Genomic DNA, 19539 nt, shown 5'->3' on the forward strand with positions numbered 1-19539 from the left:
CCCACGCGGACACGGGGAGAACATGCAAACTCCGCACAGAAAGGCCCTCGCCGGCCACGGGGCTCAAACCCGGACCTTCTTGCTGTGAGGCGACAGCGCCAACCACTACACCACCGTGCCGCCCCTTCCTCAGTTCTGTCTGACTAATAGGGAGTATCAGATATTTATCCTCTCCTGGCTCAGAATCAGAATTCTGATGACCAGCTCATCTAAGGTGTCATTGAGGCATCATGTTGGTGTGGGTTGCTGGAGGCTGGGTGTGAACGGCAAGTCATTAGGGTGATCAATGGTTAGGGTGATGCTCCCTATTAGTCAGACAGAACTGAGGAAGCCTTTTGGACGAGAGGTGAAACGTTTTCAAGAATCTTCAAGCAAGTCCAGTTGCCCATTTCTACCACCCACAGTTTACTATGACCTGGATGATTGAGAATCTTCAGACATGTTTTGAAATGGATAAAATAAATCACAATTCCACCTCACCTTTGAATAGTTTTAGACCAAACTTTGTAGCATCTTTTAGTGCTTTTAGGATTCACAGCGTTTTCTTTCATCATTTGTAATTCTTCCTCACTTACGGTAACAAAGCGATTGGCCGCCATTTTGCCAAGTCACTCGAGGTGATTAGTCGAGAAATTCTGACATTTTCTCGATAATCTGAGCACACGATTTTCTATAATCACCTGCCTATTTACACTAATAGCTGATATCGCCTACTTTCAGTAAAAGCCCAGACCACCAGGCTTTCTTTTGCAGGTAATAGTATGTTCACCACAGGCCTTATTGATAATAGTAAGGAAAATAATTGAAAATGAAAATACGAGTTGAGAGGTTGGTTTTTTTGGGGGGGGGGTATGACTGCATTTTCTCTGCCTCTGTATAAGCTGGTGATTTAGGTGTTTAGATGAATAAATGTCAGCCTCTCTCTCTTTTTCAGCTTGTCATCTCAACCCTCCAAGCCGGAGTCTGCCTCGACAAACTGGGTCCAGTTCTGAGTGTGTGCTCTCACTGCTCACTTCATATCTGTTCTAACCCGTCACACACTAAAGCTATCACTTATGTTTACCTGTACCCATTTCTCTCTCTCTCTCTCTCTCTCTCTCTCTCTCTCTCTCTCTCACACACTTGTCCACTGTCTTTTTTTTTTTTTGCACTGTTTAATTATGACATCTACATAAATCTTTGTCAAACAATTATTTATTTTATTTATTGATGTATTCCGTGTTCATAGTCATAAGAGCCTCAAGAAGGACATGTATTAATGAGGTGTATATTTGGACACGTGTTTACTTGAACAGTAACAAGTTGTTAAGTGGAATAACCTCATTTTCTAACACGAGCTCAAAGGCGTTCCGTGCAAATGAAATGATTGCGTCACCCTCTGGTGGTGCAAATGCAAAAAAAGTTCGTAATGTGAACCGACCGTGGTACGTTTTCCAGCATCAGTGCTCCTTCCTGACGATATGCAATCATTCTCATTGGAAATAAGCCAGGCTTTCGTTCATTTCTGTGAGGCACTGATAAAGATGGATGGTGTTCTTACTCGCACCTTCACCTTTGCTTTCTGTGAACTGCACTAATACGTGGAACGGCTCTAATAAAGTCTGGTCTGTCCGAGCAGCAATATTCAAACGAACGCCATCATACAGAAATAAGAGGTCAAAATCCCGATGCCTTGCGATAGCACATACTTTTGTGGCTTGACCAAATTTTACAGACTTAAAAGACTCTAGATATAACCATGTGTCTGATATGGCAGATTGCAGTGTTGCACTGTGCAGTATAGATATTTAAGCTATTTTCCGTGACTGTAACTGTGACAAAGTTTATTTCTGACTGAGGTGAATTCACATTACTTTGTTAAGGTTATTAGCAGGAAGCATTGTTTTATTTGCTCTTTTTTTTCATCGTGTGTTCATTCTAGTTATATAAAATAAATACTGTATGTATAATCTCAAACACTGTTGTATATGTATAAATATAAAAGTCAATGTAATAAACAAAAGTTGATTCATGAGAAAGCAGCTGTTTGGACTTGCTTTAAAACCAGTTTATAGAACCAAATTATTGTTAAAGGAAATTTTATTGGTTATAGGAGCATCATACTGTAGCTTTCATTTACACTCAGACATTGAATTATATGAATGAGGTGAAGTTGTGAAAATACAGCGGTGTGATACTGATAACATGAAGAATAATGTGGATATATTCAGCAAAATATACACAGTAGGGTCCAAAAGTCTGAGCGCACGAATGTTTTTATACTTCTAGTTTGCATTCTTTTCTAATTGAATGCAACCATTTTCATTACTAAATGTGTGATGACAACAACTTGAGTGAAAAGTAGAATCTTTGACATTTTTGCATGAATTTCAGAGTTTCGTAGTATTTAATACGTCCCCTTTTTATCCCCCGCTGGCTGAAAGGCCCAAAGGGGAATTATGTCGTGGTGATGTCTGTCTGTCTGTCCATCCGTCCTGGGAAGGGTGGTCATCTTCTGAAATCAACTCCTCTCTCAATTTTTGGAGGAATTTCACGCAACTTGGTAGGATTTTTTGTTATATGTCGGTAATACGCATATTGCAATTTTGTTCAGATGGGTCACATTTTACCAGAGTTACAGCCCTTGATTAACAAAATTATACTTTGACAATTTCATGAGTGTGTTTTCCTTCTGAAATCAACTCCTCTCACAATTTGTGGAGGAATTTCACCAAACTTGGCAAAAGGCTTTGTTATATGACAGTTAAACGCATATTGAAATTTCGTTAAATTCGATCACATTTTACCAGAGTTGTGGCCCTTGATTAACAACCTTGTACTTTCACAATTTCATGAAGGTGTGCTCGCCTTCTGAAATCAACTCCTCTCACAATTTGTGGAGGAATTTCACCAAACTTGGCAAAAGGCTTTGTTATATGACAGTTAAACGCAGATTTAAATTTCGTTTAATTTGGGCAAATTATACCAGAGTTATGCCCTTGATTATTAACAAACTTGTACTTTGGCAATTTCATCAAGGTGTGTGCTTGCTTTCTGAAATCAACTTCCCTTACAATTTTTATTATCCCCTGCTGGCTGAAAGGCCCGAAGGCTGATTATGTCGTGGTGATGTCCGTCCGTCCCGGGAAGGGTGCTCACCTTCTGAAATCAACTCCTCTCACAATTTTTGGAGGAATTTCACAAAACTTGGCAGGATTCTTTGTTATTTGTCGGTAATATGCATATTGCAATTTCATTCGATTCGGTCGCATTTTACCAGAGTTATGGCAGAGTTGCCAGCGGGGGATATTGTGCTCCCCAAGCACTTGTTTTGCTTTAATGACAGTGTGAACTCCATGAGTTTGTGTAAAATCTTATTCATTTTGGATCAAATCCATCGGAGTGTCCTGTGAACACATGCTTCAATAGAAGGGATGAAATGAATCATGAGGAAAATCTGACCTTTTGCATGAAGCAGTTAACATGCGCAATATTACACATTTTGCATTTACATTTAAACAGGGACCTAGAAATGTAATTCAGTATTCCAAATGTTGACCATTTACTTCCTTTGTTTTAAATATTGCAGAAATTAAACTTTTCTGATTATTTCCAATTTTAAAAATCCTACATTTTCAATGTGGTCTCAGTTTTGGACCCCACTGTACGTCACTCAGCTTGCAGTGAGAAATTATTGTGCAGTAATAAAGAAAAGAAAATCTGAGACTTGAAAAGCACACTGAACCACAAATTTGAACACAAAGTTTGAAAGTAAAATGTTACACAAATTTGTAGCTTGTTTAAATGAGTCAGCTGTCCTTCTGTCATGTACTTCTTGATTCTATCTTTCTTGTTCTGTCTCGGCGTTTGTCACTTCCGGTTGTCGTGGGAAGCCATCATTTTTTTTGGTTGACCTCTGAAGTCGTTTGGGCCAGCCAGATTTCTCTCTGCATAGTTCCGCTAATAGAGAGACAAGGGAGAAGGGTGGGGTTGGATCTTTAGCAACAAAAATAGGAACAATGGAAATATATGCTCAGCTTCAGAAGTATTGGCACCCTTTGTAAAGATGCATGGTATAACGTTGCAGTTAATTCTTAGCCTTAAAAATGAATCTTACCACAAATTTATGAAATGACCTAATATTTAATTGAAGAAAACATTTTTAACAAAATCACGTTACATTACAGACATTTAGCAGATGCTCTTATCCAGAGCGATGTACAACATACCCAGAGCAGCCTAGGGAGCAGTGGGGGATTAGATGCCTTGCTCAAGGGCACTTCAGCCATACCTGCTGATCCAGGGATTCAAACCAGTGACCTTTTTTCTACCCATAGCTATTTCTCTCACCATTAGACCACGGCTCCCCCCCCCCGACATATAGTTATTTACAGCCCTGCATGTAGTACTTCTTGTGCAATCTTCCTTTGATGACATAACAGAACCGATTCCCTTGAATAAGAGAATAAAGAGCAAAGAATCGGAGACACTCCTCAATACAGAATCTCTCCCGATCATCCATAGTCCTAAATATTCTCTTGTGTACTCTTCTCCTTGATTCTGTGGTAAGTAAACCATTTTCATATGGATTTAATCATTTACTGTAGATCATTATCCTGCTGGATGTTCCAACAATGACCAGAGAGGCTGCTGGATGTTTTATACAAAATCTCCTGGACCTTTATGGACCTTCACAAGGCCCTGTATTTTAAGAAGAGCTCCACATCATCACAGATCCTTCATGCCAAACCACTCTTGCATGTTTGTTGCCAGCAAACTTTATTTTTGACTCATCTGACCGTACAACCTGATCAGAGTGCACATCTGCCAAATGGCATGGCCATGGTGTCTAATTGTAGATCTGTAAACTTGGTGACCCCAAAATGCTTCCATCTTTTTGTAAATTTCCAAATTCTTGAAACTTTTGACTCTGTATCGGTTGTCCTCATTGTGAATTGAGGCAAAATACACTTGTTACCTCTTCTAAACATCTTAATTATTGTCCGTGGATATGGGCATTTCTAGGCTTGTAGACACACTATGTGGACATCAAACCATCACACTCATATACATTTTTTTTAAATCATCCCAATCTACATTTAGTCCCCCTTTGGAAGGCTTTCTACTAGATTTTCGAGCATGACTTTGGAATTTATGCTCATTCAACCATAAGAGCATTAGTGAGATCTGAAACTGATGTTGGGCAAGGAGACTTGGGATGCACTTCTTGTTGTTCCAGTTCATCCCAAAGGTGTTCACTGGGGTTGTGGCAACAGTTTGCGGAAGGTCCACATATGGGTGTGATGTTCAGGTGCCCACAAACTTTTCACCTTATGGTTTAATTTTAAAGACGTTATCTGGTTTATGAAGATTAACATGATTTTGTCTCCCTTTTCTTGCTGGGTATTCTGTGATCGTCCTCATGCTGATGAATGATGAAAGGAATTTGGCCTTTATCACCTCATATGTACAGTGGTGCTTGAAAGTTTGTGAACCCTTTAGAATGTTTTATATTTCTGCATAAATATGACCTAGAACCTCATCAGATTTTCACACAATTCCTAAAGGTAGATAAAGAGAACCCAGTTAAACAAATGAGACAAAAATATTATACTTGGTCATTTATTTATTGAGGAAAATGATCCAATATTACATATCTATGAGTGGCAAAAGTATGTGAACCTCTAGGATTAGCAGAAAATTTGAAGGTGAAATTAGAGTCAGGTGTTTTCAATAAATTGGATGATAATCAGGTGTGAGTGGGCACCCTGTTTTATTTAAAGAACAGGGATCTATCAAAGTCTGATCTTCACAACATGTTTGTGGAAGTGTATCATGGCACGAACAAAGGAGATTTCTGAAGACCTCAGAAAAAGCGTTGTTGATGCTCATCAGGCTGGAAAAGGTTACAAAACCATTTCTAAAGAGTTTGGATTCCACCAATCCACAGTCAGACAGATTGTGTACAAATGGAGGAAATTCAAGACCATTGTTACCCTCCCCAGGAGTGGTCAACCAACAAAGATCACTCCAAGAGCAAGGCGTGTAATAGTCGGCGAGGTCACAAAGGACCCCAGGGTAACTTCTAAGCAACTGAAGGCCTCTCTCACATTGGCTAATGTTCATGAGTCCACCATCAGGAGAACATTGAACAACAATGGTGTGCATGGCAGGGTTGCAAGAAGAAAGCTACTGCTCTCCAAAAAGAATATTGCTGCTCATCTGCAGTTTGCTAAAGATCACATGGACAAGCCAGAAGGCTATTGGAAAAATGTTTTGTGGACGGATGAGATCAAAATAGAACTTTTTGGTTTAAATGAGAAGCGTTATGTTTAGAGAAAGGAAAACACTGCATTCCAGCATAAGAACCTTATCCCATCTGTGAAACATGGTGGTGGTAGTATCATGGTTTGGGCCTGTTTTGCTGCATCTGGGCCAGGACAGCTTGCCGTCATTGATGGAACAATGAATTCTGAATTATCCCAGCAAATTCTAAAGGAAAATGTCAGGACATCTGTCCATGAACTAAATCTCAAGAGAAGGTGGGTCATGCAGCAAGACAACAACCCTAAGCACACAAGTCGTTCGACCAAAGAATGGTTAAAGAAGAATAAAGTTAATTTTTTGGAATGGCCAAGTCAAAGTCCTGACCTTAATCCAATTCGAAATGTTGTGGAAGGACCTGAAGCGAGCAGTTCATGTGAGGAAACCCACCAACATCCCAGAGTTGAAACTGTTCTGTACAGAGGAATGGGCTAAAATTCCTCCAAGCTGGTGTGCAGGACTGACCACCAGTTACCGGAAATTTTTTGTTGCAGTTATTGCTGCACAAGGGGGTCACACCAGATACTGAAAGCAAAGGTTCACATACTTTTGCCACTCACAAATATGTAATATTGGATCATTTTCCTCAATAAATAAATGACCAAGTATATTTTTTGTCTCATTTGTTTAACTGGGTTCTCTTTATCTACTTTTAGGACTTGTGTGAAAATCTGATGATGTTTTAGGTCATATTTATGCAGAAATATAGAAAATTCTAAAGGGTTCACAAACTTTCAAGCACCACTGTATATCCCATTGAAGCAGGAAGTCATGGATGACCACTTAAGAGTCCCTAAACACTCAGGTGAATTTGAGTGCCAATAATGGTTTTTTTTAATTATATTAATTTTCTTAGAATAAATTGACTTCAGTTAATGGTTAGATTCCCCCCCCCCCCCCCCCCCCAGTGGACGATTATACTAATTAACCTCAACCAAGATATTTTTAACCCATCTTTACTAAAGGTGCCAATAATTATGGAGCTGGCTGTATGGAGTTAACATAAATTATACATTTCTTGGAGAGCTGAATGTACAAGTATTACTGCATTTAAAAAATACAATTGTGCCTTTTGTGTCCATTATAAGACAATTGTCAGTTGTCCCACCTTTCAGTAACTCCTCTTGTGGACACACGGTCTTCACACAGAGCTCTTTGTTGATCACGTAGATTCGGCGAAGACTATGACAGACAGAGTTAATGTCTAATACACTTTATTCTATCCACATTCACTGGATATGAGCAATCGCCACTCTGATTGGCTACTCTCCTAATAGGATATCAGTTCATATACCGTGAGTAGAGAAAAACAAAATGGCGGTGCATGTTGCTGAACCAACCAAGGACGAAATAAAACTCTACTCAAAAACAAAAGCTCAAAAAATACAAAAAAGCAACAAAATATAGAATAAAAGTATTTGATGATAAGGACACATCTTTTTTATTTTTCAAGAATTATTTTAGCATTTTTCACAAATTGTTCCTGTCATTTCGCCGGTTCATTTACATTCTAAACGGAAATGATTTTGTCGGACGTTTTGTACCAAGTTTTTATTTATCGAATTTGCAAAAAATAAAAATGCTCTGTTTCTCAAAATCCAGTGAATGTGGATAAAATAAAACAGTTATTCCACTCAGTCTCGTCATACATGGCTAATCACCAACTTGGTGCTATACACCTCATCAGCTATCAGCTCATGTATGACTCAATTTCTTGGAATAGCTGTTAATTATTTCACCCCTGACATATTTGATACAGGTAGAAATGGTGAAGAGAAAAAAGTCTGATGTGCGTGTCATTCAGGAGTCAGTGTCAATGGTTCACTTTTGTTCTCCATTTATACTAAACTACTGGCTCAGTGATCCGATATCATGGTTCTTCTCATCACTGCTGACAAACTTTCATTTATCTATCTATCAAGTATTTCTGAAGATTTTAGACTGTTTTTCTGACTACATCTGGATGAAAACCTGTCATCTAAAGCTCAACTTTGACTAGACTGAACTAATCTATCAAGCAGTCCCTTATCACAATCACTATTCACGGGCCCCAGTAATCGTCTAGCATATATATGTATGTGTGTGTGTGTGTGTATATATATATATATATATATATATATATATATATATACACACATACAGTTGTGGTCAGAACTTTACATACAGTGACATGTCGTCTTGGTTTTGAATCTCATGGTAATATTTGGTCTTTCAGTAATTTCTTTGAACTGTTCTTTTTCTGAGGTAGAACGATTGTACAGCATACATCTTTAAAAAAAAACACTAGAATTTGGTGCACAACTTTTTAATTTTCTTTGGGATTTCTGAAATCAAAACAGGGTCAAAATTATACATACAGCACACCTAATATTTGGGTAAAATGTCTCTTCGCAAGACTCACCTTGACCAAACATTTTTGTTTACCATGAACAAGCTTCTGTCAGAATTCTGGTTGAATATTTCACGACTCTTCATAGAAGAATTGGTAGAGTTCAATTAAATATTTTTTTCTTGGCATGGACTCGACTTACAGTGGGGCAAAAAAGTATTTAATCAGCCACCAATTGTGCAAGTTCTCCCACTTAAAAAGATGAGAGAGGCCTGTAATTTTCATCATAGGTACACTTCAACTATGAGAGACAGAATGGGGGGAAAGAATCCAGGAAATCGCATTGTAATGAATTAATTGGTAAATTCCTCAGTAAAATAAGTATTTGGTCACCTGCAAACAAGCAAGATTTCTGGCTCTCACAGACCTGTAACAACTTCTTTAAGAGGCTCCTCTGTCCCCCATTCATTACCTGTATTAATGGCACCTGTTTGAACTTGTTATCAGTATAAAAGACACCTGTCCACAACCTCAAACAGTCACACTCCAAACTCCACTATGGCCAAGACCAAAGAGGTGTCAAAGGACACCAGAAACAAAATTGTAGACCTGCACCAGGCTGGGAAGACTGAATCTGCAGTAGGTAAGCAGCTTGGTGTGAAGAAATCAACTGTGGGAGCAATTATTAAAAAAATGGAAGACATACAAGACCACTGATAATCTCCCTCGATCTGGGGCTCCACGCAAGATCTCACCCCGTGGGGTCAAAATGATCACAAGAACGGTGAGCAAAAATCCCAGAACCACACGAGGGACCTAGTGAATGACCTGCAGAGAGCTGGGACCAAAGTAACAAAGGCTACCATCAGTAACACACTACGCCGCCAGGGACTCAAATCCTGCAGTGCCAGACATGTTCAGGCCCATCTGAAGTTTGCTAGAGAGCATTTGGATGATCCAGAAGAGGATTGGGAGAATGTCATATGGTCAGATTAAAACCAAAATAGAACTTTTTGGTAAAAAATCAACTTATCGTGTTTGGAGGAAAAAGAATGCTGAGTTGCATCCAAAGAACACCATACCTACTGTGAAGCATGGGGGTGGAAACATCATGCTTTGGGGCTGTTTTTCTGCAAAGGGACCAGGACAACTGATCCGTGTAAAGGAAAGAATGAATGGGGCCATGTATCGTGAGATTTTGAGTGAAAACCTCCTTCCATCAGCAAGGGCATTGAAGATGAAATGTGGCTGGGTCTTTCAGCATGACAATGATCCCAAACACACCGCCCGGGCAACGAAGGAGTGGCTTTGTAAGAAGCCTTTGTAAGAAGCCGTCCTGGAGTGGCCTAGCCAGTCTCCAGATCTCAACCCCATAGAAAATCTTTGGAGGGAGTTGAAAGTCCATGTTGCCCAGCGACAGCCCCAAAACATCACTGCTCTAGAGGAGATCTGCATGGAGGAATGGGCCAAAATACCAGCAACAGTGTGTGAAAACCTTGTGAAGATTTACAGAAAACGTTTGACCTCTGTCATTGCCAACAAAGGTTATATAACAAAGTATTGAAATGAACTTTTGTTATTGACCAAATACTTATTTTCCACCATAATTTACAAATAAATTCTTTAAAAATCAGACAATGTGATTTTCTGGATTTTTTTTCTCATTTTGTCTCTCATAGTTGAGGTATACCTATGATGAAAATTACAGGCCTCTCTCATCTTTTTAAGTGGGAGAACTTGCACAATTGGTGACTGACTAAATACTTTTTTGCCCCACTGTATAAGCACAGTCCATATATTTTCAATAGGGTTGAAGTCAGGACTTGTTTTAAGCTTCATGTTAGCCTGCTTTATCCTCCACAACCAGCTCTGATGCGTGTTTGGGTTCATTGTCCTGTTATAAGTCCCAAGTCATGTTCAGGTTTCTGATGGTTTATGCTGAAGAATTCTGAGGTAGTCCTCCTTCTTCATTATTCCATCCACTTTGAGCAATGAACCAGTTCCACTGGCAGCAAAACAGCCCCAGAGCATGATGATCCTACCACCACCACCAGCTGGTACAGTGTCCGTCTGTACATGGTGGTCATTGTGGCCAAACAACTCAATCTTTGTCTCATCTGACCATACAGCTATCCTCCAGAAGGTTCTTTTCAAACTTTAGTTTAGCTTGAAGGTGTCAATTTTGGAGCAGGGGGTTATTTCTTGTATAGCAGCCTCTTAGTCCATGGTGATCTGAACTGTAGACAGTGATCCATCAGCTTCCAGTTCATGGCAGGGCTGTGCCATGGTGGTTCCCAGGTTGTTCCTGACCATCCAAACCAATTTCCTTTCAGCTGAGGGTGACAGTTTGGGTTTTCTTGAAGCAAAGTGACTACACCTATCAGTAACTTGGATACAATTGTTTGAACTGATCTTGGAATTTGCAGTTGTTTAGAAATGGCTCCAAGAGACATTCCTGAGTTGTGTAGATCTGTGATCCTCTTTCTCAGATCTGCACTGAGCTCCTTGGACTTTCCCATTTTACTGTGTGCTGGTCAATCCAATGAGTTCTGTTAACAAACCCTTTTTATGAAAGCACAGAGAAGCTACCAGCTGTAGTCAATCATGATCACTAAAAGGAAGAGACCTCAGCCTTGGCAAGATCAGAGACATTTTCAAAGTTTCAGCACCTCTGAATTAATAATGTAAATGAGAGGATGTAAATATTTGACCCTGTGTTGATTTCAGAAAACCCAAAGAAAATTAAAACTTGTGCACCAAATTGTAGTGTTTTTTTTAATAGATATATGCTGTACAATCATTCTACCACAGAAAAAGAACAGTTCAAAGAAATGACTGAAAGCCCAAATATTGCCATGACATTCATATCCAAGATGACATTCATGTCACTGGATGTAAACTTCTGACCACAACTGTAGGCCTGTAATTTTTAATCATTTTGGAAAGTATCATTTAAAAAAAAACAAACATATAAAACAATGAGTATGATACCTATAAAAGCACGTGGTGTGGAAGCATGTCTTTGTAGGCTGATGGACCGAGTACATCCGAGTACAGGGGTAGGTTTCCTCTCTACAGTCTACAAGATACAAGGCACTGTCACACTGTTATCTCTGACACTCCTGATCTCCAAATCGTGCTCTGATTTCATGTGTTTATATAGATACTGACCTTCTGGCACTTCTATGACTGATTCTGCTGTTGCTGAAGAAACAAAATGAATAATAAGTGAGATATCTTAACAACAAACGAACAGACACAGTGATCAGTGTGGATTGCATTCAGTAAGTTAATCAGAAACAGTACTAGTTTGTCCTACCCTTTGGCTGTGCCCAAACAGCAACAAGCCCTGTGCGGGGGGGGGAAAAAAAGTGATTTTGCAACAATAGTGAGGAGAACAAATAATCTCTTGTTGACACCAGTTAGTGTAATTGGTTTGTGTTGTGCAGTTTGAACCGTTACCACAGAAACAGTACAGAAACACAATGGTTGTGTAGCAGGCCATCTCTCAAAGTAGTGTGGAATCTGTGGGAAAAAGGTCAGGAGTAAACAAGTGTTGGTTTTCCACTGAAATAAACTTTTTAGAGAGGAGATTGTGATTGCAATTTTCTGAACACATTTTAGTTCACTTTTACAAGTACAAGTTAATTGTTTAAATTATTATAGGGTCTATAGTGCCCTTCAAAATTATTGGCACCCTTTGTAAAGCTCAGGAAAAAAATCCATCTTCTGTTAAAGCTGCACAGCCTTTCGATTTCATAAAATTGGTGAAATTTGGTCATTGTGAGATATGTTTATTTCTGTAATATCTCACAAAAAACAAAACGGGCCATTCTGTGGCTGGGAAGTGATTTAATTTGAGGGGATTCGCGAGCAAATAATATGCATGAAATCACTCGCTTCAAGCAGACAGAGGAAGTCCGTGTGCACATATGCAGATTTACTTCTTTTTCTTCTTCTTTTGGGTTTTACGGCAGCTGGCATCCACAGTGTTTCATTACTGCCATCTACAGGTTTAACTTGAAAGTGCACTGGCAGTCACAGTGGTGCTTGAAAGTTTGTGAACCCTTTAGAATTTTCTATATTTCTGCATAAATATGACCTAAAACATCATCAGATTTTCACACAAGTCCTAAAAGTAGATAAAGAGAACCCAGTTAAACAAATGAGACAAAAATATTATACTTGGCCATTTATTTATTGAGGGAAATGATCCAATATTACATATCTGTGAGTGGCAAAAGTATGTGAACCTCTAGGATTAGCAGTTAATTTGAAGGTGAAATTAGAGTCAGGTGTTTTCAATCAATGGGATGACAATCAGGTGTGAGTGGGCACCCTGTTTTATTTAAAGAACAGGGATCTATCAAAGTCTGATCTTCGCAACACATGTTTGTGGAAGTGTATCATGGCATGAACAAAGGAGATTTCTGAGGACCTCAGAAAAAGCGTTGTTGATGCTCATCAGGCTGGAAAAGGTTACAAAACCATCTCTAAAGAGTTTGGACTCCACCAATCCACAGTCAGACAGATTGTGTACAAATGGAGGAAATTCAAGACCATTGTTACCCTCCCCAGGAGTGGTCGACCAACAAAGATCACTCCGAGAACAAGGTGTGTAATAGTCGGCGAGGTCACAAAGGACCCCAGGGTAACTTCTAAGCAACTGAAGGCCTTTCTCACATTGGCTAATGTTAATGTTCATGAGTCCACCATCAGGAGAACACTGAACAACAAGGGTGTGCATGGCAGGGTTGCAAGGAGAAAGCCACTGCTCTCCAAAAAGAACATTGCTACTCATCTGCAGTTTGCTAAAGATCACATAGACAAGCCAGAAGGCTATTGGAAAAATGTTTTGTGGACGGATTAGACCAAAATAGACCTTTTTGGTTTAAATGAGAAGTGTTATGTTTGGAGAAATTAAAACACTGCATTCCAGCATAAGAACCTTATCCCATCTGTGAAACATGGTGGTGGTAGTATCATGGTTTGGACCTGTTTTGCTGCATCTGGGCCAGAACGGCTTGCCGTCATTGATGGAACAATGAATTCTGAATTATACCAGTGAATTCTAAAGGAAAATGTCAGGACATCTGTCCATAAACTGAATCTCAGGAGAAGGTGGGTCATGCAGCAAGACAACGACCCTAAGCACACAAGTCGTTCTATCAAAGAATGGTTACAGAAGAATAAAGTTAGTATTTTGGAATGGCCAAGTCAAAGTCCTGACCTTAATCCAATCAAAATGTTGTGGAAGGACCTGAAGCGAGCAGTTCATGTGAGGAAACCCACCAACATCCCAGAGTTGAAGCTGTTCTGTATGGAGGAATGGGCTAAAATTCCTCCAAGCCGGTGTGCAGGACTGATCAACAGTTACCAGAAACGTTTAGTTGCAGTTATTGCTGCACAAGGGGGTCACACCAGATACTGAAAGCAAAGGTTCACATACTTTTGCCACTCACAGCTCTGTAATATTGGATCATTTTCCTCAATAAATAAATGACCAAGTGTAATATTTTTGTCTCATTTGTTTAACTGGGTTCTCTTTATCTACTTTTAGGACTTGTGTGAAAATCTGATGATGTTTTAGGTCATATTTATGCAGAAATATAGAAAATTCTAAAGGGTTCACAAACTTTCAAGCACCACTGTACATCTTTCTGTCACTAAATGAACAGCTGATCACACCGAGGTGCTCGCTGACCGCCGATATTTATTAGTTTGGTCTTGTGTTTCTTTTCCTTCAGAACATAATGTATTTTCTTCTCACTTTCCGTTACTGTAGTCGGTCTTTCACGTTTCATACTCATGTCCTCCATTTTTCTCTCCTGTTTGAAATTTGTATCCCACAATGCCTTGAATGAACGGGGAAAGCCCACCACGTGATGCATGATGTAATATCTTGAATTGGGTCATGGTGAAGCAGGAAAAAATAATGGAGAATTTAGGGCCACGTGGCCTTAAATTCATGAATTGTTCTGAACAGGATAAAGCGGCTAGAGATAATGAGATGAGATGAAACTAATAAAATTGGAAGTCTGTGATTCAAATTCAGTAGCTTTCAGTCCACTAAACAAAAATAATTGGGTGTCGGGAAAATTCTTTTTATGATCTACACCTGAAAAATCCGAAAGGCAGTCTACCTTTAAAGTAACTTCATCTAATACTGGAAAAATGAGAAAATCCAACCTTTAATTGAATTTATTCACTGAAAAAAAAAACTTTTTCTTTTTCCAGTCTTTAAATCCAAATATAGATACAGGTATGGATATTTGAAGCACTAGACAGATACAGATACAGATGGACAGTACCAGTCAAAAGTTTGGACACACCAAACAAATTTGTTTTTCTATAAATAAATTTACTTCAATTAAAGGTTGGATCTTTTTTTTTCAGTGTGAGATGAAGTTCCTTCATCAAAAAGTGGATTTTTTTTCCCTAACCCTTTTTATTTACTAATCTTTACAAGGGGTGCCAATAATTGTGGAAGGCACTGTATATTTCTTCATGTGTAATCATTTTTATGAATGGCCATCACACTGTGCCATTTAGTGCAATGATGCAGATCATAAACCACGAAAGTGTAAAAATTAATTTGCTAATTTATATAGTACCAGCCAAAAGTTTGTACACCCCTACTCATTCATTTGTTTTTCTGTATTGGGACTATTTTCTACACTGTCGAACAATATTGAAGACATCAATACTATGAAATAACATCTGGAATTATGTAGTAAACAAAAACAGTGTTCAAAACCAAAATATGTTTCATGAAGTAGCCACAGTTTACCTTGATGATGCTTTACACACTATTGGCGTTATATTAACCAGCTTCATGAGGTAGTCACCTGGAATGCTTTTCAATTAACAGGTGTCTTGTCAAAAGCTAATTAGTGCAATTTCTTGCCTTCTTAATGTGTTTGAGATCGAACAATAAATAGTAAATTATAAAAAATACAGTAAATAGCCCTATTCCACAACTGTAGTAATCCATATTATGTCAAGGTGTGTCCAAACTTTTGACTGGTACTGTACATCTGTATCTGTCTAATGCTTCCAATATCCATATCTGTATCTATATTTGTTTTTAAAGACTAGAGAGAAAAAAATATAACCCCGATTCCAAAAAAGTTGGGACAAAGTACAAATTGTAAATAAAAACGGAATGCAATGATGTGGAAGTTTCAAAATTCCATATTTTATTCAGAATAGAACATAGATGACATATCAAATTTTTAAACTGAGAAATGTATCATTTAAAGAGAAAAATTAGGTGATTTTAAAATTTCATGACAACAACACATCTCAAAAAAGTTGGGACAAGGCCATGTTTACCACTGTGAGACATCCCCTTTTCTCTTTACAACAGTCTGTAAACGTCTGGGGACTGAGGAGACAAGTTGCTCAAGTTTAGGGATAGGAATGTTAACCCATTCTTGTCTAATGTAGGATTCTAGTTGCTCAACTGTCTTAGGTCTTTTTTGTCGTATCTTCCGTTTTATGATGCGCCAAATGTTTTCTATGGGTGAAAGATCTGGACTGCAGGCTGGCCAGTTCAGTACCCGGACCCTTCTTCTATGCAGCCATGATGCTGTAATTGATGCAGTATGTGGTTTGGCATTGTCATGTTGGAAAATGCAAGGTCTTCCCTGAAAGAGACGTCGTCTGGATGGGAGCATATGTTGCTCTAGAACCTGGATATACCTTTCAGCATTGATGGTGTCTTTCCAGATGTGTAAGCTGCCCATGCCACATGCACTAATGCAACCCCATACCATCAGAGATGCAGGCTTCTGAACTGAGCACTGATAACAACCTGGGTCGTCCTTCTCCTCTTTCGTCTGAATGACACGGCGTCCCTGATTTCCATAAAGAACTTCAAATTTTGATTCGTCTGACCACAGAACAGTTTTCCACTTTGCCACAGTCCATTTTAAATGAGCCTTGGCCCAGAGAAGACGTCGGCGCTTCTGGATCATGTTTAGATACGGCTTCTTCTTTGAACTATAGAGTTTTAGCTGCCAACGGCGGATGGCACGGTGAATTGTGTTCACAGATGATGTTCTCTGGTAATATTCCTGAGCCCATTTTGTGATTTCCAATACAGAAGCATGCCTGTATGTGATGCAGTGCCGTCTAAGGGCCCGAAGATCACGGGCACCCAGTATGGTTTTCCGGCCTTGACCCTTATGCACAGAGATTCTTCCAGATTCTCTGAATCTTTTGATGACATTATGCACTGTAGATGATGATATGTTCAAACTCTTTGCAATTTTACACTGTCAAACTCCTTTCTGATATTGCTCCACTATTTGTCGGTGCAGAATTAAGGGGATTGGTGATCCTCTTCCCATCTTTACTTCTGAGAGCCGCCGCCACTCCAAAATGCTCTTTTTATACCCAGTCATGTTAATAACATATTGCCAATTGACCTAATGAGTTGCAATTTGGTCCTCCAGCTGTTCCTTTTTTGTACCTTTAACTTTTCCATCCTTTTATTGCCCCTGTCCCAACTTTTTTGAGATGTGTTGCGGTCATGAAATTTCAAATGAGCCAATATTTGGCATGAAATTTCAAAATGTCTCACTTTCAACATTTGATATGTTGTCTATGTTCTATTGTGAATACAATATCAGTTTTTGAGATTTGTAAATTATTGCATTCCGTTTTTATTTACAATTTGTACTTTGTCCCAACTTTTTTGGAATCGGGGTTGTAGAGGTAGAAATGTCAACACTGGGCCCTGTGATGACCTGGCGACTTGTCCAGGGTGTACCCCGCCTTTTGCCCGTAGTCAGCTGGGATAGGTTCCAGCTTGCTTGTGACCCTGTAGAACAGGATAAAGCAGCTAGAGATAATAAGATGAGATGAGATATTATTTTTATATCTTAGTTTACTTGGTTCTATTTCCCAAAATATAAACAACCTAGTAGTCTAAACCACTACAACCCTGACCAGGCAGTTACTAAAGATGATGTAAATGCACTGAGCAGTGCCACACCTTCATGTTAATGATTATCATCTCTGTTTGTTCTGTGAGCTTCATATCTGGTATTTGTTTGCACCTGCATGAAAGTAAACACCTCCCACTTTTGTGACTTTTTTTGTTGCATCCTGTGGTATCCTAATGGAGTCCTGATGCACACCTCGATTCTTACCATACCTAGATGCCGCATGAACGCTTCTAGCAAAAGGAGGTCTGATAGGTGCAGTTTGCAGGTATACTGAATGTCGCAGCTTCACAAATAATACCTGGTCAGCAGTGGCTCTATTGTGCTCCAGTGTAGAAGGGTGTTGTCACATTGTGCAGGGCTATGATACGAGTCACACTCAGTATACATTATACATATGGGCTTATGTCAGTAAACTTATCGCTAAAAAGTGCCATGATGTCGTGGTGTATTTATTAATTAGCTGGACTTAATAAAGTACACTGCTATAGGCAGTTTTATTTTACAGATAATAAACATTTTAAAAGGTGTTTTTTTTTTATGTTACACACCATGAATATCTTCTCGAAGAAGCAATAAGGAGAATTTGTTTCTAATACTTTCTAAATCAGTTTTCTCACTGTTTAAAGAAGTGTGGAATGGAGCCGTGTAGCTCAATCTAACAGTAAGTAAAGGAAGGAGAGAAAAACAGGTAAAGATCATCTGTTTATTTATTTGCTTCTTCAAAGTTTTTGCTCCACAATAAATGGATATTGGTTACAGCTGTTCTCTCTCTCTCTCTCTCTCTCTCTCTCTCGCTCTCTCTCTCTCTTGCCTTTCTGGACCATGTTTTGGTGTAAGGCCTCCAAGACATGAGTTCACACTCAAGAATGTGCTTTCCAACCCTCCCTGTAAACTCTCTCTCTCTCTCTCTCTCGTACACACACACACACACACACACACACACACACACTTTTAGCAGGGTTTTTTGGGGGGGGCAGTTTTAGATTTATGCAGAGTGAACAAATTAATTGAGACTTATACATGCATTCCTGTTTATGTGCATTGATTTACTCACATGTACTCAGACAGATTCTCATCTACAATACACACATATTCAGTGTTAAAGTAAATGTTTATACATGCAAACCAATGTCAGAGTGAAAATTGTATAACTTGAACAGTGCACTGTTATCGGTAATGGAATCAGGTGCTGGCAGAGTGAAAAAACTTATTTATGAGCATCATCAGTGTAATGAGAGATACCATGCATGCTCAGTGTGCTGTGGTAAATATGTTATAGTGAGGTGTGAGAATGGTGTAAGTTATAGTGAAATTCAAGATAGGCTTGAATACTTACAATTCTCCTTTTGTTGCTCTGTCTAAATCTATCGACCTCTCCTTTCCTTTTCTCTCTGTTTCCTTCTTGGTCCTTCTGTCCTTCTCTCCGCCTCTCTCTCTCTCTCTCTTTCTCTCTCTCTCTCTGTTGTTTCCAAAATGACTGAATGTGGGCATTAGAAATATCTTACATGGCAGATGGCTTCACATGGATGACTAAACAGTTACGACAAATATTTACAAATGGAGTGTATAAATTGCTTGTTTCTATCTGCCCACCTGCCTGCCCACCTGTCTGCTTACCTGCTTGCCCACCTACCTGTATATGTCAATTTGTCTGTGAGCCTGTTTGCTTGTCTGTTTTAAGTGCTTGTGTTGTTATAAATTCTTTAGTTACACACTCTGAACACCAGGGATCAGCAAAGGCCATTGATAAAAAGTCTAAACTGATCTTTCAAATTCTGAGGGAATGATAATGAGTGAGCTCAGCTAGTTTCTTCCCTGATAAATCAGTCCTGACTACCAAATGTGACATCCATGATTTTATTCTCTGAAACAGGTCATTTTACTCATTTACATTACACAACAGTGTCTACTTCCTGTCTGTTTCAGGTAGTTTATACAACCCCGATTCCAAAA

At 39.1% G+C, this 19539-nt stretch overlaps 2 protein-coding genes across 4 annotated transcripts in view; one reads left to right on the top strand and one right to left on the bottom strand.

Moving 5' to 3' along the window:
• necap1 (NECAP endocytosis associated 1) overlaps positions 1-1951 on the top strand; it is a 28462-nt gene extending 26511 nt beyond the window's left edge. Inside the window, exon 8 of the mRNA XM_060920499.1 lies at positions 935-1951. Coding sequence (XP_060776482.1) covers positions 935-992 — 58 coding nt within the window. The 3' untranslated portion in view covers positions 993-1951. The remainder of the gene's footprint in view (positions 1-934) is intronic.
• A 110-nt stretch (positions 1952-2061) lies between these two features.
• mfap5 (microfibril associated protein 5) lies at positions 2062-19083 on the bottom strand. 3 transcript variants are annotated; one of them, XM_060920502.1, is made up of 8 exons: positions 18923-19083; positions 17386-17459; positions 12095-12157; positions 11952-11981; positions 11804-11836; positions 11624-11711; positions 7412-7485; positions 2062-3939 (listed from the first exon to the last, which is right to left on the bottom strand). In XM_060920502.1, the coding sequence occupies exons 3-8, from the start codon at positions 12135-12137 to the stop codon at positions 3821-3823; spliced, it is 387 nt and encodes a 128-aa protein (XP_060776485.1). In that variant the 5' UTR covers positions 12138-12157; positions 17386-17459; positions 18923-19083; the 3' UTR covers positions 2062-3820. The 3 variants fall into 3 exon arrangements, with proteins under 3 accessions (XP_060776485.1, XP_060776483.1, XP_060776484.1); XM_060920500.1 differs by lacking the exon at positions 17386-17459 and adding an exon at positions 18641-18662 and having other exon boundaries at positions 18923-19081; XM_060920501.1 differs by lacking the exon at positions 17386-17459 and having other exon boundaries at positions 18923-19081.
• Between the last annotated feature and the right edge of the window lie 456 nt (positions 19084-19539).

This window comes from Neoarius graeffei, chromosome 5 (assembly GCF_027579695.1).
Source record: "Neoarius graeffei isolate fNeoGra1 chromosome 5, fNeoGra1.pri, whole genome shotgun sequence".
Taxonomy (NCBI): Eukaryota; Metazoa; Chordata; class Actinopteri; order Siluriformes; family Ariidae; genus Neoarius; species Neoarius graeffei.